The 19,050-nt window shown below is 40.6% G+C and overlaps 1 protein-coding gene across 3 annotated transcripts in view; it reads left to right on the top strand.

Moving 5' to 3' along the window:
* Positions 1-15,541, top strand: part of IQCA1 (IQ motif containing with AAA domain 1) — a 199,567-nt gene extending 184,026 nt beyond the window's left edge. For all 3 annotated transcript variants that reach the window (XM_037850163.1, XM_037850161.1, XM_037850162.1), the window contains 2 exons: positions 861-1,099; positions 14,910-15,541. In XM_037850163.1, the coding sequence (XP_037706091.1) occupies positions 861-1,099; positions 14,910-15,023 (353 nt within the window). In that variant the 3' untranslated portion in view covers positions 15,024-15,541. The remainder of the gene's footprint in view (positions 1-860; positions 1,100-14,909) is intronic.
* The last annotated feature ends 3,509 nt before the right edge of the window (positions 15,542-19,050 follow it).

Below are 19,050 nucleotides of genomic sequence, written 5' to 3'. Positions count from 1 at the left end.
GACTCAGCGCCGGATTGACTTGCCGCAGGATTCAGTTAAACAAGTTACTTCCCTCAAACCTCACTCTACAGAATGGACGGGGCTCTCTAAGCGTTATAGTACCCCACATGTTGTGTGGGAAGTTCATCTGTCTCTAAACTTCATGATTTCATAATCAACTTTCACGACATCCCTATGTGCTCAGCGAATCTCTTGGGTATCCCTGGTTCCGCCACCCCGGAGAACAGCCACCCACCTGTCCTGTGGAGTTCAGTCAACCGATGTGTGTTTACCATGGTTGGGACAGACAATAAGGCCCAAATTGTTCCACTTAATACCCCATATAATAAAGTTTCTTACTCCAAAAGGGAACTAAGCCTGGCAGTGGTTAAATGGAAATTGGAATCCACCTTCTAATTCCATATAGAAAAATAATGTAAGAAATGAATGTTATTACTAAAAGCATCTACGTTAAACTCCTATTTATCCAAACACTTTGGGGAATACAATATCCTGGTGAGCAGAGATCCCAAATACCCCTTTGTGAATTTCCAATTCTGGAAGATTTTAAAATATTAAAAATTAACACACTAAAACTATATTGATGAGGATTTAATGTTTAATTGTCAATTCACAAGGGACTCAGGGACCTCCAGACCTCGGGGTCATCAGTATGTATATCTTACATCTGAGAATTGCTGAGAGGGAAGCATTTAGTAATTTAGCTTTCAGTTCATTTAAATTACAAATGAATTGGCATAGACCTCTTGTGTATTACTTTCTTGGCCGGATACAACTTTGTACCAAGAGCTGGCCAGATACGGCTTTCTGTGTGCTAACCTTTGTTCTTTGTGTCTTTTCTGCCATCATGGATCTGACAGTTTTGTGGAAAGAGATCATCCAGCGTAACGAAGGAGTCATTACTGACGCCTTGAATGTGAGCTGCCTGGCAAAGGTCACTGACGGCTTCACCCAGGGGCACATCGTGCAGGTGGTGACCAGTGTGCTCACAGACAGAAGGGTCAGGCAGCAGACGCACAAGCCGCTCACCGCGGTCGAGTTCACTGCAGCCCTGACCGCCATGGAGCCCGTGTACCAAGAGGAAGAGAACAGCTTCAAGGTAAACGGGGCACCTGGACGGCCAACTCTCAGCAGCAAGCACGTCTCGTTACCTCTTCCTGGGGTTCAGGAATTTGAACTCTGCCCTGTACAGTGAAATTTGAAAACTTGAGAGAAGTGTTTAGATCACAAAATCTTTCAAGCCCTAGTGGCAAGTCATGTATCTCCCAGATTTTAGGAAAATCGTGGCCAAATAGCAGAATTGTGAGTAGAAGCTTCAAAACCGTTGGATTGCCCTGCCCATGCCTACTTCTTTGGGGTTTCACTTCTTTTGGTTTTTACATCAATTTTCACCTAGTGGAACAAGTTTTAATAGATAAAGCCGTTCCCTAAGAAGCATTTATCAGTCCAGTGCTGTTTGCTGTGATACTTCATTTTTCAGTGCACTTGCAATGGGAAATCCCAAGAGAACACCCCATAATTTAGTCTGCTGGCTTTTGAATACTTGTGAATACTGAAAAGTTCACAGAATTCTTTAGATCCAAAGGAAACTGAGAATCATGTCTCCCAACTCCCTCTTCTATAGGAGGAAAGGAAGTCACTTTATCCAGGAGTATGGTTGATTCAAGAGTGAGAATCCTCATCCCTTCTGCCCCGGCCAGGAGGCACCCCTCAAAGCCTGCCTGCTCTCCTTTCAAATCAAAGCGAATGCAGTTGTGTTCCCTTTACAGACCTGGAGACGGCTTCCCTGGTCAGTGGGGAGGAAGAGGCAAAATAATGGTATCCATGTAATTGAAGGCCACAACGACGTTTGCCATGTGATAACCAGAAGAAGAACTAGAATTCTCATTCAAGTGTATTATTTCTGGGGGCATACTTGAAATTAGAAAAATATAAAAACTGTGTTTCATTTGTGGTTTGCCACTAACATTTCAGGGGAAGGTGAAAAAGTCCTAATACTGATTGCTGCTGCATCAGTGATCTAGCACAGGTGTCGGCAAACTTTTTCCAAAAAGGGGCACACGCTAAGTATTTCAGGCTTTGAGAGGCATACAGGCTCTGTCACAACTAGTCAACTCTGCATTGTACTGCAAAAGCATCCATAGTCAATGTGAAATAAATAGGCATGGCTGGGTCCCAGTAAAACTTTATTTGCAAAAACAGTGGGTCACATTTGATCCATCAAGCATAGTTTGCTGGCCCCTGCTGTAGCAAAACTGGAAAAGAAAATATTTTCAAATCCAAGCTGGAGATTTTACCAAGTATTCAAATTAATATTCTTGTTAGCTGTTTAAACCTTGCTAGTAGTATTAGTTGCAAACATTTTTACTCTTCGAGTGATACGTCATATTCTTTTCTGAAATTCCCCATATTTTTTCTCCCTTATAAAATAAAAATTTTTCTCCGTATTTTGAGGAGCTAAGCTTTAAGTGTTAAAACTTATGAGTCCTCTTAGCTGGTCTTTTTTTCCAAGTGATCTCTAGAAGTTTTTCCATCTGTTACAGTATTTGAGGTCAAGTAACTAAAGCCAACCATACTATTCAAAGCATATGCTTCTCACATCCATTCTTGGTATATTTGATCACTTTAATCATTTTTTACAGAAACTGAATCATTTTACCACCACCAACACTAGCCCAACCCACCTACCCCCATCTATATCTGCTCCCCATCGTAGCACCAGTGCTTGTCACAGTGACTAGCCCAAAGTAGATGTCCAATAAATTTGTTTAATGACAAATTTATTGAGCAAATGATAGATGTAATGATGCCGTCACAGTCTGAATAATGGGATACCGTTGCTATCATTGCTTGTAATCGGACCTATCAGTGCTGCCTTGAGAGGGTTTATGTAATTGTGCATCTGAAAATGTATCAAACTAAAGATCTTGTAGATTCTCCAAACACATTCTACTCTGCTCCACAGACATGATAGAGGAGATATTTGATGATGATGATGATGGTGATGATGATGATGATATGTTAGCTAATACTTATTGGCTGCTTATTATGTGCCAGGCAGTGTATTAACTCATTTAGATGTTCCAACCCCCCTATTTTGCAAATGGGGAAACTGAGTTATAGAGAGGTATGGTAAGCAGAGTAATGGTCTGTGCTGGTTTGAATGTATTATGTCTCCCAAAACGCTATTATCTTTGATGTCATCTTGTTTGGGCAGACGTATCAGTGTTAATTAGATTGTGATTCTGTGAGTGTTTCCATGGAGATGCGCCCCATCCAACTGTGGGTGATGACTCTGATTGGATAATTTCCATGGAGGTCTTACCCCACCCATTCAGGATGGGTCTAAATTAAATCTCTGGAGACATATAAATGAGCTGACAAACAGAAGGAACTCAGTGCAGCTGAGAGTGACATTTTGAAGAGGAGCCACAGCCAAGAGGGACACTTTGAAGAATGCACAGAAGCTGAGGGAGAAGCTGAAGATAAGAGACAGTTTGTAGATGGCCGTTGAAAGCAGACTCTTGCTCTGGAGAAGCTCAGAGAGGACAAATACCCCAAGAGCAAATAAGAGTGACATTTTGGAGGAACTGCAGCCTAGAGAGGAACGTCCTGGGAGAAAGCCATTTTGAAACCAGAACTCCGGAGCAGACTCCAGCCACGTGCCTTCCCAGCTAACAGAGGTTTTCTGGATGCCATTGGCCATCCTCCAGTGAAGGTACCCGATTTTTGATGCATTACCTTGGACACTTTATGGCCTTAAAACTGAAACTGGGTAACCAAATAAACCCCCTTTTATAAAAGCCAATCCATCTCTGGTGTTTTGCATCCTGGCAGCATTAGCAAACTAGAACATGGTCCCCCAAAGATGTCTATGTCCTAATCCCTGAAACCTGTAAATACGTTAGATTACATGGCAAAGGGGAAGTAAGGTTGCAGATCAAATGCAGGTTGCTACTCACCTGACCTTAAGAGATTATTATGGGTCATTCAGGTGTGCCCAGTATAATCATGCAACATGGAAGAGGCCGTCAGAAGAGCCGACCAGAGAGATGGCAGCACGAGAGGTGCTGAGCCTGAGAATGCCAGCTTCGAGGGTGAAGGAGGCCATGAGCCAAGGAAAGCTGCAGAAGACAAGGGCGTGGGTTCTCCCCAGAGCCCCAGAAAGGAACGCAGCCTCGCCACACTCCAGTTCTAGCCTCATGAGACCCATTTTGGACTTCTAACCTACAAAACTCTGTACAGTAATAAATGTGTTGTTTAAAGCCAGACCTTTGTGATAATTTGCTATAACAGCATTAGAAAACTAACACAAGAGTCAGAGTAACTTGTTCCAGGTCACACAGCTAGAAAGTAGTAGAGCTGAAACTCAAACCTTACTCCAAAGCCAATATTTTAAACAATGAATTATGTCTCAATAAATAGGAGTCCATTACCTTAAGTACTTGGTTGTCTTACTGTTCATTAAAAACAGAGCCAAGTATAGAAACAAACATAAATCTCAAAGTCAGGGACAACCATATGAGCTAATGCGTTGGAGGGAGCATAAGGTCTGAATGTAAAGGAGCATTAGCCCCATGTAAGGCAGAGTGCTGGAACTGCATAACTTTGGGATCCTCGATGGGCTGGCTCAGGAAGGTCCCAGGGAGCTTGTAAAGCACTCAGGGTTCTAGATGGGGAGTAAAAGTATTCCACAAGAAATCAAAATCCAAGCCTGCACCAGCCATGTCAGGGTTCCAGATTTATAGTACCTCTGGGCTTTCAGAATCCCAAGCTTAAAACATATGAAATGATATGGTATTAAAAGCCTGAAGTCACATCAAAAGCAAACATGAAAAATGATTCTGAATGGAAATTTATCCAACTTATGGTGCAAAGGATTCCTACAAGAAATATCAGCCTTGTTAAAAGATGAACTCGTAACAAAAAATTAAGAGTCACTGGAAACAATCTCCCATAAGAGAGATTTAACACATGCAAAGAATAGAATTAGCACACTACCAAAACCTTGAGATAATAAAACATTCTGATACAGGCTAAAAAATTAATATTTTTAAAGTATTAAAGACCTAAAAGAAAGAATAGAAACATCATGAAAAAAAAACAGGGAAATTTTACAAAGCACTAAATAGGCATTTTCATAGTGAAAAAGTATAGTCATTAGAATTAAAACCTGAATAAATGAGTTATCTTTGGATTAGACAAAGCTAAAGGGGAATAAAAGAACTGGAAAAGGGGGCCAAAAGAATTGCCTGGAATGAAGCATAGAGGAAAATTTTAAATAGAAAACAAGAAAGAGAGATTGAAAGTCATAGAAAATAAAATTACCATGCCTGGGCTGCTTTTATTACTGGATCTTTGATATCCCCAGCACCACCAAGGAACATTAACTCCACAACATCATCAAGATACATGGTCTGGATTTGGTTTTACAGGACCTGGTTTCTAGCAAAAGGGGAGAGAGACCACAACAAAACCTCTCATTTTAGGAAATCGAATGCTAAGTACAATCTGACAAAATGTTTAAATTAATGTAATTAAGATGCTCAAGAAGATAAATGAAGATATAAATTCCATTAGAGACATACAAGAAATTTTGAAACAAAGATAGAAATAAAATAAGTAGAGAGAGTTATGAAAAAATAATAAACACAAAGCTTATAAATAAAAAATATCAAAACATTAAAAGATAAAAGCGGTATGAACTCCAGGCTGGGCATGGTCAAAGAGTGACTCAGTGGACTGGAAGATAGTCCTAGCGATCTCCTGCAGAAGGCAACACAGAAAAACAAGGCGGTAAAAATCTGTTAAGGCGCAGTTAAGCCACATAGAAGACAGGGTGGAAAACACCGAATTAAATTAATAGAAGTTGTAGAAGAAGAGAGTGAAGAAATATCAGAGAAACAATATTTGAAGAAATGCTTGATCAGAGTTTTCCTGAATTGAGAGCATAAGTTTTCAGATTAAAAAGGAACTCCGAGAGAGGCGGGGCAAGATGGCAGACTGGTGAGCTGTATGTTTTAGTTACTCCTCCAGGAAAGTAGGTAAAAAGCCAGGAACTGCGTGGACTGGACACCACAGAGCAATCTGTCTTTGGGCATACTTCATACAACACTCATGAAAACGTGGAACTGCTGAGATCAGCGAAATCTGTAAGTTTTTGCGGCCAGGGGACCCGCGCCCCTCCCTGCCAGGCTCAGTCCCGGGGGAGGAGGGGCTGTCAGCTCCGGGAAGGAGAAGGGAGAATTGCAGTGACTGCTCTTATCGGAAACTCATTCTACTGATTCAATCTCCAACCATAGATAGACTGAGACCAGACACCAGAGACTCTGAGAGCAGCCAGCCCAGCAGAGAGGAGACAGACATAGAAAAAAAACAACACGAAAAACTCCAAAATAAAAGCAGAGGATTTTTGGAGTTCTGGTGAACACAGAAAGGGGAAGGGCGGAGATCAGGCCTTGAGGCGCATATGCAAATCCCGAAGCAAAGCTGATCTCTCTGCCCTGTACACCTTTCCTTAATGGCCCTGGTTGCTTTGTCTATTAGCATTTCAATAACCCATTAGATCTCTGAGGAGGGCCGTTTTTTTTTTTTTTTTAAATCCTTTTTGCTTTTTCTAAAACAATTACTCTAAGAAGCTCAATACAGAAAGCTTCAAAGAATTGAAATTTGGGCACGTCAAGTCAAGAGCAGAACTAAGAGAGCTCTGAGACAAAAGGCAATATTCCAGTGGCTGAGAAAATTCACTAAACAACACAACTTCCCAAGAAAAGGGGGGTGTCCGCTCACAGCCACCATCCTGGTGGACAGGAAACACTCCTGCCCATCGCCAGCCCCATAGCCCAGAGCTGCCCCAGACAACCCAGTGTGACGGAAGTGCTTCAAATAACAGGCACACACCACAAAACTGGGCGTGGACATTAGCCTTCCCTGCAACCTCAGCTGAATGTCCCAGAGCTGGGAAGGGGGAGCAGTGTGAATTAACAGAGCCCCATTCAGCCATCATTTGAGCAGACTGGGAGCCTCCCAACACAGCCCAGCAGCCCAGAACTGCCCTGGGGGGACGGCACTCACCTGTGACATAGCACAGTCATCCCTCAACAGAGGACCCGGGGTGCACAGCCTGGAAGAGGGGCCCACTTGCAAGTCTCAGGAGCCATACGCCAATACCAAAGACTTGGGGGTCAGTGGCAGAGACAAACTGTGGCAGGACTGAACTGAAGGATTAGACTATTGCAGCAGCTTTAAAACTCTAGGATCATCAGGGAGATTTGATTGTTAGGGCCACCCCCCCTCCCCGACTGCCCAGAAACACGCCCCACATACAGGGCAGGCAACACCAACTACACACGCAAGCTTGGTACACCAATTGGGCCCCACAAGACTCACTCCCCCACTCACCAAAAAGGCTAAGCAGGGGAGATCTGGCTTGTGGAGAACAGGTGGCTCGTGGACGCCATCTGCTGGTTAGTTAGAGAAAGTGTACTCCACGAAGCTGTAGATCTGATAAATTAGAGATAAGGACTTCAACTGGTCTACAAACCCTAAAAGAACCCTATCAAGTTCAGCAAATGCCACGAGGCCAAAAACAACAGAAAATTATAAAGCATATGAAAAAACCAGACGATATGGATAACCCAAGCCCAAGCACCCAAATCAAAAGACCAGAAGAGACACACCACCTAGAGCAGCTACTCAAAGAACTAAAGATGAACAATGAGACCCTAGTACGGGATATGAAGGAAATCAAGAAGACCCTAGAAGAGCATAAAGAAGACATTGCAAGACTAAATACAAAAATGGATGATCTTATGGAAATTAAAGAAACTGTTGACCAAATTAAAAAGATTCTGGACACTCATAGTACAAGACTAGAGGAAGTTGAACAACGAATCAGTGACCTGGAAGATGACAGAATGGAAAATGAAAGCATAAAAGAAAGAATGGGGAAAAAAATTGAAAAACTCGAAATGGACCTCAGGGATATGATAGATAATATGAAACGTCCGAATATAAGACTCATTGGTTTCCCAGAAGGGGAAGAAAAGGGTAAAGGTCTAGGAAGAGTATTCAAAGAAATTGTTGGGGAAAACTTCCCAAATCTTCTAAACAACATAAATACACAAATCATAAATGCTCAGCGAACTCCAAATAGAATAAATCCAAAAAAACCCACTCCGAGACATATACTGATCACACTGTCAAACACAGAAGAGAAGGAGCAAGTTCTGAAAGCAGCAAGAGAAAAGCAATTCACCACATACAAAGGAAACAGCATAAGACTAAGTAGCGACTACTCAGCAGCCACCATGGAGGCAAGAAGGCAGTGGCACGATATATTTAAAATTCTGAGTGAGAGGAATTTCCAGCCAAGAATACTTTATCCAGCAAAGCTCTCCTTCAAATTTGAGGGAGAGCTTAAATTTTTCACAGACAAACAAATGCTGAGAGAATTTGCTAACAAGAGACCTGCCCTACTGGAGATACTAAAGGGAGCCCTACAGACAGAGAAACAAAGACAGGACAGAGAGACCTGGAGAAAGGTTCAGTACTAAAGAGATTCGGTATGGGTACAATAAAGGATATTAATAGAGAGAGGGAAAAATATGGCAAACATAATCCAAAGGATAAGATGGCCGATTCAAGAAATGCCTTCACGGTTTTAACGTTGAATGTAAATGGATTAAACTCCCCAATTAAAAGATATAGATTCGCAGAATGGATCAAAAAAAATGAACCATCAATATGTTGCATACAAGAGACTCATCTTAGACACAGGGACACAAAGAAACTGAAAGTGAAAGGATGGAAAAAAATATTTCATGCAAGCTACAGCCAAAAGAAAGCAGGTGTAGCAATATTAATCTCAGATAAAATAGACTTCAAATGCAGGGATGTTTTGAGAGACAAAGAAGGCCACTACATACTAATAAAAGGGGCAATTCAGCAAGAAGAAATAACAATCGTAAATGTCTATGCACCCAATCAAGGTGCCACAAAATACATGAGAGAAACATTGGCAAAACTAAAGGAAGCAATTGATGTTTCCACAATAATTGTGGGAGACTTCAACACATCACTCTCTCCTATAGATAGATCAACCAGACAGAAGACCAATAAGGAAATTGAAAACCTAAACAATCTGATAAATGAATTAGATTTAACAGACATATACAGGACATTACATCCCAAATCACCAGGATACACATACTTTTCTAGTGCTCACGGAACTTTCTCCAGAATAGATCATATGCTGGGACATAAAACAAGCCTCAATAAATTTCAAAAGATTGAAATTATTCAAAGCACATTCTCTGACCACAATGGAATACAATTAGAAGTCAATAACCATCAGAGACTTAGAAAATTCACAAATACCTGGAGGTTAAACAACACACTCCTAAACAATCAGTGGGTTAAAGAAGAAATAGCAAGAGAAATTGCTAAATATATAGAGACGAATGAAAATGAGAACACAACATACCAAAACCTATGGGATGCAGCAAAAGCAGTGCTAAGGGGGAAATTTATAGCACTAAACGCATATATTAAAAAGGAAGAAAGAGCCAAAATCAAAGAACTAATGGATCAACTGAAGAAGCTAGAAACTGAACAGCAAACCAATCCTAAACCAAGTACAAGAAAAGAAATAACAAGGATTAAAGCAGAAATAAATGACATAGAGAACAAAAAAACAATAGAAAGGATAAATATCACCAAAAGTTGGTTCTTTGAGAAGATCAACAAGATTGACAAACCCCTAGCTAGACTGACAAAATCAAAAAGAGAGAAGACCCATATAAACAAAATAATGAATGAAAAAGGTAACATAACTGCAGATCCTGAAGAAATTAAAAAAATTATAAGAGGATATTATGAACAACTGTATGGCAACAAACTGGATAATGTAGAAGAAATGGACAATTTCCTGGAAACATATGAACAACCTAGACTGACCAGAGAAGAAATAGAAGACCTCAACCAACCCATCACAAGCAAAGAGATCCAATCAGTCATCAAAAATCTTCCCACAAATAAATGCCCAGTGCCAGATGGCTTCACAGGGGAATTCTACCAAACTTTCCAGAAAGAACTGACACCAATCTTACTCAAACTCTTTCAAAACATTGAAAAAAATGGAACACTACCTAACTCATTTTATGAAGCTAACATCAATCTAATACCAAAACCAGGCAAAGATGCTACAAAAAAGGAAAACTACCGGCCAATCTCCCTAATGAATATAGATGCAAAAATCCTCAACAAAATACTTGCAAATCGAATCCAAAGACACATTAAAAAAATCATACACCATGACCAAGTGGGGTTCATTCCAGGCATGCAAGGATGGTTCAACATAAGAAAAACAATCAATGTATTACAACACATTAAAAACTCGAAAGGGAAAAATCAATTGATCATCTCAATAGATGCTGAAAAAGCATTTGACAAAATCCAACATCCCTTTTGATAAAAACACTTCAAAAGGTAGGAATTGAAGGAAACTTCCTCAACATGATAAAGAGCATATATGAAAAACCCACAGCCAGCATAGTACTCAATGGTGAGAGACTGAAAGCCTTCCCTCTAAGATCAGGAACAAGACAAGGATGCCCGCTGTCACCACTGTTATTCAACATTGTGCTGGAAGTGCTAGCCAGGGCAATCCGGCAAGACAAAGAAATAAAAGGCATCCAAATTGGAAAAGAAGAAGTAAAACTGTCATTGTTTGCAGATGATATGATCTTATATCTAGAAAACCCTGAGAAATCGACGATACACCTACTAGAGCTAATAAACAAATTTAGCAAAGTAGCAGGATACAAGATTAATGCACATAAGTCAGTAATGTTTCTATATGCTAGAAATGAACAAACTGAAGAGACACTCAAGAAAAAGATACCATTTTCAATAGCAACTAAAAAAATCAAGTACCTAGGAATAAACTTAACCAAAGATGTAAAAGACCTATACAAAGAAAACTACATAACTCTACTAAAAGAAATAGAAGGGGACCTTAAAAGATGGAAAAATATTCCATGTTCATGGATAGGAAGGCTAAATGTCATTAAGATGTCAATTCTACCCAAACTCATCTACAGATTCAATGCAATCCCAATCAAAATTCCAACAACCTACTTTGCAGACTTGGAAAAGCTAGTTATCAAATTTATTTGGAAAGGGAAGATGCCTCGAATTGCTAAAGACACTCTAAAAAAGAAAAACGAAGTGGGAGGACTTACACTCCCTGACTTTGAAGCTTATTATAAAGCCACAGTTGCCAAAACAGCATGGTACTGGCACAAAGATAGACATATAGATCAATGGAATCGAATTGAGAATTCAGAGATAGACCCTCAGATCTATGGCCGACTGATCTTTGATAAGGCCCCCAAAGTCACCGAACTGAGCCATAATGGTCTTTTCAACAAATGGGGCTGGGAGAGTTGGATATCCATATCCAAAAGAATGAAAGAGGACCCCTACCTCACCCCCTACACAAAAATTAACTCAAAATGGACCAAAGATCTCAATATAAAAGAAAGTACCATAAAACTCCTAGAAGATAATGTAGGAAAACATCTTCAAGACCTTGTATTAGGAGGCCACTTCCTAGACTTTACACCCAAAGCACAAGCAACAAAAGAGAAAATAGATAAATGGGGACTCCTCAAGCTTAGAAGTTTCTGCACCTCAAAGGAATTTCTCAAAAAGGTAAAGAGGCAGCCAACTCAATGGGAAAAAATTTTTGGAAACCATGTATCTGACAAAAGACTGATATCTTGCATATACAAAGAAATCCTACAACTCAATGACAATAGTACAGACAGCCCAATTATAAAATGGGCAAAAGATATGAAAAGACAGTTCTCTGAAGAGGAAATACAAATGGCCAAGAAACACATGAAAAAATGTTCAGCTTCACTAGCTATTAGAGAGATGCAAATTAAGACCACAATGAGATACCATCTAACACCGGTTAGAATGGCTGCCATTAAACAAACAGGAAACTACAAATGCTGGAGGGGATGTGGAGAAATTGGAACTCTTATTCATTGTTGGTGGGACTGTATAATGGTTCAGCCACTCTGGAAGTCAGTCTGGCAGTTCCTTAGAAAACTAGATATAGAGCTACCATTCGATCCAGCGATTGCACTTCTCGGTATATACCCGGAAGATCGGAAAGCAGTGACACGAACAGATATCTGCACGCCAATGTTCATAGCAGCATTATTCACAATTGCCAAGAGATGGAAACAACCCAAATGTCCTTCAACAGATGAGTGGATAAATAAAATGTGGTGTATACACACGATGGAATACTACGCGGCAGTAAGAAGGAACGATCTGGTGAAACATATGACAACATGGATGAACCTTGAAGACATAATGCTGAGCGAAATAAGCCAGGCACAAAAAGAGAAATATTATATGCTACCACTAATGTGAACTTTGAAAAATGTAAAACAAATGGTTTATAATGTAGAATGTAGGGGAACTAGCAGTAGAGAGCAATTAAGGAAGGGGGAACAATAATCCAAGAACAGATAAGCTATTTAACGTTCTGGGGATGCCCAGAAATGACTATGGTCTGTTAATTTCTGATGGATGTAGTAGGAACAAGGTCACTGAAATGTTGCTATATTATGTAACTTTCTTGGGGTAAAGTAGGAACATGTTGGAAGTTAAGCAGTTATCTTAGGTTAGTTGTCTTTTTCTTACTCCCTTGTTATGGTCTCTTTGAAATGTTCTTTTATTGTATGTTTGTTTTCTTTTTAACTTTTTTTTTCATACAGTTGATTTAAAAAAGAAGGGAAAGTTAAAAAAAAAAAAAAAAGAAAAAAGACAAACAAGGAAAAAAAAAAAAAGATGTAGTGCCCCCTTGAGGAGCCTGTGGAGAATGCAGGGGTATTCGCCTACCCCACCTCCATGGTTGCTAACATGACCACAGACATAGGGGACTGGTGGTTTGATGGGTTGAGCCCTCTACCATAAGTTTTACCCTTGGGAAGACGGTTGCTGCAAAGGAGAGGCTAGGCCTCCCTGTAGTTGTGCCTAAGAGTCTCCTCCTGAATGCCTCTTTGTTGCTCAGATGTGGCCCTCTCTCTCTGGCTAAGCCAACTTGAAAGGTGAAATCACTGCCCTCCCCCCTACGTGGGATCAGACACCCAGGGAAGTGAATCTCCCTGGCAACGTGGAATATGACTCCCGGGGAGGAATGTAGACCCGGCATCGTGGGATGGAGAGCATCTTCTTGACCAAAACGGGGACGTGAAAGGAAATGAAATAAGCTTCAGTGGCAGAGAGATTCCAAAACGAGCCGAGAGATCACTCTGGTGGGCACTCTTACGCACACTTTAGACAACCTTTTTAGGTTCTAAAGAATTGGGGTAGCTGGTGGTGGATACCTGAAACTATTAAACTACAACCCAGAACCCATGAATCTCGAAGACAGTTGTATAAAAATGTAGCTTATGAGGGGTGACAGTGGGATTGGGAATGCCATAAGGACCAAACTCCACTTTGTCTAGTTTATGGATGGATGTGTAGAAAAGTAGGGGAAGCAAACAAACAGACAAAGGTACCTAGTGTTCTTTTTTACTTCAATTGCTCTTTTTCACTCTAATTATTATTCTTGTTATTTTTGTGTGTGTGCTAATGAAGGTGTCAGGGATTGATTTAGGTGATGAATGTACAACTATGTAATGGTACTGTAAACAATCGAAAGTACAATTTGTTTTGTATGACTGCGTGGTATGTGAATATATCTCAATAAAACGATGATTAAAAAAAAAAAAAAAAAAAAAAAAAAAAAAAAAAAAAAAAAGGAACTCCGAGTAGCCTGCAAATAAATAAAAATAAATCAACACCTAGATACATTACTGTGAACAATAATAAGAACAAGTTAACAAGCCAGCCTTAAAAGCTACCAGATATAAAAGACATATTTCCAACAAAGAAACAAGAATTGGGAGGTGAGACATCTCTTTAACGACAATAAATGATAGAACACAGTGAGATAATATCTGCAAAATGCTGGGTAAAAACAGCTGTCTACCTAAAATTGTATATCCAGGTAAACTAGCATCCAAGAGAAAGGTGAAAATAAAGATATTTGAATATCTACAAAGGCTGAGACAGTTTCCCACTCACAGCCACCTCAGAGAGCAATTCTGCAATATCAAGTAAAATTGAAAATGCTCATATTCTACAATCTCAGAAATTCCCCTTCTATGTACATGCCCTAGAGAGGTTTTCTCGCATGTATAAAAGGAGATGTGTAAAAATTTTGCACATTTTTCATAACAGCAAAGAATTGGAAATGACCTATATATCCATAAAACAGAGAAATGATAACTAACTTGGAGTACAGTCATTCAAAGAAATATTGCTACTATGAAGTTTATAGACCAAAATGTTTCAGGTTTCAAATAAAGTGAAAAGGTAGAGATCAACGCCGTCCCAGGGCCAGTTACAATCACTAAGTGCTCTGTTGGTATTTTGGTTCCGGTATTTATGGCACATTTTCAGCGGAGTCAATCCCGCTTCTAGTGGCCATGTATGAACCATGGGACGCCCCTCACATTACCCAGAAAACTCATCCCCTCGGGCCAGAGACAGGGCCAATGTCACCAGGAAAATAGGTGACATTGGGAAGGACTGTGGATTAGATTTGGCTCCTGAGTCTCTGCAACTGTTAACTGCTTGAGGTAGAAAGTTTCCAATCGTAGAGAAATAATAGGCTGGAAAACCCATTAGGAAAGGGTTTGTGTTAAACATACATTAAATGCCCAAAGTGTAATGAATGCTTCCCCTTCCAGCCTTCCTACTCAGCTTTTCCTTACTTTATGAGTTTCCAGTGAATTCACATCATTTTGATATTTTCCTAAATGTCTGTTTTGTTTCAGGACTGGTATGCCAAAACCCCTCTGGGTAAAAAGCGAGCCTTGGCATTAACAGGAGGTGACCCAGAGAAGGATAAAGACAAAAAGAAAGGAAAGAAAGAGAAAAAGAAAAAGTAATGCCTTCCTAAGGAGCCATCCCTGAGGAAGACTTGGGGATGGAGGTGGTTCCAGCTCTCCAGGGAGAGACTGACCATGCCGATCTGAAGACGCCCTAAGGAGAAGACACCTTCAGTATACAGCAGGAGCTCCTGCTGGGAGCTCACCAACCACTGCATTTGCCCAGTTACCCCTTTAGCAGGCTGGATACCAAGCTGGTGGTCCCTGACAATTGTTTCTAGAGCTTGTAATTGTTCTTAAACCCACGCTGAGTTTGTATACAGCTGAAATTCACTCTTCACACTTTCCATGATCTTTTCAAGGTGGACATTTCATCTTCATCATACTGGTTGCCAAGCTTAAAATCCTATAGAAAATATTCTAATATGGCAACTAGTGAGTAACTTGGGCATATCGTCACTACACTAGCTTTTTCATAATCCAAACACACTGTATATTATCTTGCACATATTTTAATGAATTAATTCCTTGCTCTATTAATATATTTTATATAATGGAATAAAGCTGTTGTCCTTGAACTGACTCGGTAATTTGGTGGCTGTGGGTAGAAGGGATCTTAAGAATGAATTATTTCAACCTCTTAATTTGCAGATGAGGAAACTAAGACTCAGGGTCACGCAGCTAATTTGGGTGGCATTAAGACTAAAGTATTTGCCTCTTAATTCCCATGTCGTGCTCTTCAGAAGTGCTGAAATATCAATAGATCAGTAGATCAATGACTGCATGAAAACAACTACATAAAGATGGGGTAATCATGGAGAAGAGAAACCCTAAATGAAGAAGTAAAAATGGCAAATAAGAAAAAGGTTAAAGAATAGAAAAGTAAGAGTCAAAAGATAAGCTTAAATTTTGAAAAAAAACTTGCAGTGTTATTTGGTGGAAGTTGGCTAGGAACCCTCCTCTAAATTGTCGTAAGGATGCCATCAGAGGAAGAAGGCTTAAATTGAGATGGGATGAATTTAATTTGAATTTTAAGAATGCACCATCTGACAATTGTTGGTTTTAATTCAGAAAACCATAAATCCTCCTACTCGGCAGACCAGGGGTTTTCCTGCGTGGTTTTCCCAGGATTCCCAGTAGCTTGGATCTTCAACGCCAAAGAAGACCAGTGGCCTTCCAGATGTCTTCCTGCCCCCAGCACACACCCCCAGCCTGTGTCTGTACACAGTACAGACTTCTCTCCCTCATGATCTCTCCACGATCATGCGCTGAGGTCCTTTTAAATTCCATGGGAAACAATCCCTTGCTTATGACCCAAGAAGAGAGCTTCAAGGCTCTAGGATTTGATGACCATTGCCAAGTAAAGGGATCTGAATTTTAAAGAAATGAAAAGTGCGAGGGTAAAAGTAAATTATATGAAAAATACCATTTAAGTCAGTCTTCGTTTAATTACAAGCACATTTTTTTCAAAACTCATGGTTGGTAAAGTTTAATAGACAAGGATTAAAGGACAAATCTAACTGATGTATATACATGCTGTAGAGCAGCACTGTCTGATAAAACTTTCTGCGAGGATGGAAATGTTCTATATCTGTGCTTTCCAGTGGGGGTAGCCAGAAGCCACGCATGGCCCTGAAACACTTGGCTGGTCCAACTGAATGAATTTTTCATTTTATTTCATGTTAATTAATTTTAATTTAAATAGCCACGTGTGGCTAGTGACTAGCATATTGAACTGTACAACGTTAGAGTGACTTGAATCTTAAAAACTGGTAAAGTCTAATATCATTCCTACATGATATCTTTCTCTCTGCACACTCACATGGAAATACGATTTCCACCGGTCATTCTGTTGCCTCCCAAACTCCTCCTTCCTGCCTTCCTGAAAGCTTGGCTAGCGTCGGCCCCTCCTCCTGCGTATCCCGGACGACAGCTTTGGCTCCTCCCACCGCGGACTCTGCCCCTGCGCCGAGAGGCAGGCGGCTCTGCACTGAGCACGACTGGAACCTCGCAAGACACTGCAAGCTACACTCGAGCGGGCACACCCTGCTGGACACCACGGCCTCCTGCGTGGGGGAGGGATGTATATGCATGCACGTGCACTCATCCACACACGTTCCACTATTTTTACACAATGGCAACGTACCGTCTATACCGTCTACCCCTTGCTCTTTTCATTTAGCAATATATCTTGGCTATTGTTTAATGTCAGCACATACAGATTGGCCTCTATTTGGATTGGCTACACAGTTCCCCATTTTACGGATCTACCGTAATTTATTTCAACAGTCCATTGTTTGACAGGCAATTAGGTTATTTCCATCTTTTTGCTTTTACACTGATGATACAAGGAATACTCTCATACATTCTTCTTTGTGTGCATGGATATGAAAATTCTGTAGGATAAATTCAGAGGACAGAAACCGCTGGGTCAAATTGCCTGTGCATTTTTAATTTGAGTAGCTCTTTCCAGATTGCCTTCCAAAGAAGTTCTCATCACGCCAACCATATATAATAGGAATGCCCATTATGTCTTCATCACAGAATTGTTACCAAATTTCATAAGAAGATCCATGTTCCAAATCCAAAGTCCCCCAGGAAAGGTACTTAACCTAGAAATAACAAATTAAGCTGCAAGGCAATAAAGGTATTTATTTGGGGTCTTAGAATTACAATTCTCAGGGCAGATTCAGGTAGTAACCCAAATGGAGCCCCGTCTTGGTGTTTCTAGGCAAGCGATTTTAAAGGAAAAGAAAATTGGACAAATTGTTTGTGGTTGGTGGATATTTGGGGTGTTCTAATTGTCCTTCAGGTTAGATAGTTAACTGAGTTCTTTGTCATTTGTTTTATGGTCTGGATATCCTTGTGCTTTTGAGGAACACGGTTCCTTGAGGACTTGCATATTTTGGCACTTGTGATGTCTGGCTGAGACCTGCATAAAAGTAACCTCCAGAATGACCTCCCGACTCCACTTTCAATCTTAGCCACAATAACTCTATTTTGTTTTTTTGGTTTTTTTTAAGCAGGTAAGACAGCACCGTCCTAAAACTCCCATTTTTAACTGGCATGGAGACAGGAAAAGTGATGGTCCTGATGAAAGGAAGAAAAAATAAAAAGAGGGAGGACACAAGGGCAAGAAGGGCAGGAGGTACCAGGGAGAAGAAGGGAAATCAGCTCTACCTTCTTCCAAGTGATGCTGAGGCCCAAGGATCCTGGGCCATTATGTGACAATTAGCTCCTCTTGAACATGTTCTTAAGTGAAGGGGACAGTAATTAATGTCATTAACCCTCATTAAGGGAGCATTTGTATGGAATGGAATCTGATTAAAGATGCATTGCTCTCAGGTGGCCGCTGCTGTCAGCCTGCCCTTAGGAATAAGCCCATTTAGACCCAGAACCCTTACCTGGTACCTGGGCATTCAGCCAAAGATGCCCTGAGGAAGGCAGGCTTAAACAAACACCTCTGTTCTGAGACGGCAAGTTTAAAGCATTCTGATGTGAAAGAATCTACTTTTGAGAATCTTCCTAAACATATGTCCTCATTTGCTACAAAGGCAGTGGGTGGCCACAGGGTTTCTCCACAAAAGCCACACTTCTCAGCCACAAAGACACTAGGGGGCCCCAACTACTGAGAGAAGTGTTTTCTGGAGTACTTAGAAGTCAAGAAAGTTTAGTTTAAGAGAAGGCGTGAGGTGATGTTAACAAAAGCAGAGGAACTAGTCGAGGCAGTGGGCTTGAAGCTGAGCCAGCAGCACCTACACAGCGAGATCTGGAAAACCTAAAGGACCTCGACCCAAGATCCATGTCTCAAAGCACCTGAAATTTCCACCATTAGAGTCATTTGTTTCTTAGTGTATTTTCCCCTTAGCAATGTAATTTTTTTTAATTTTTTTTAGAATTCACAGTAGCAGCATAGCAGTGTTTTTTCATTGCTGTTGATTCCCCAAATCTTTGTTAAGCAACTCCTACGTGCAGGGCTCGATGGGAGAGGCCGGGGATGCAAAAGGGAGCTGCTTTTCAGTTTAGCGGAGGAGATGTTAATAAAACAGCCATGCAAATGAGTGTGCAACGCAGCAGAGGCAAGCCC

The sequence above is a fragment of the Choloepus didactylus genome, chromosome 9 (assembly GCF_015220235.1).
Source record: "Choloepus didactylus isolate mChoDid1 chromosome 9, mChoDid1.pri, whole genome shotgun sequence".
NCBI lineage: Eukaryota > Metazoa > Chordata > Mammalia > Pilosa > Megalonychidae > Choloepus > Choloepus didactylus.
This window is presented reverse-complemented; position numbering and strand designations above follow the sequence as displayed.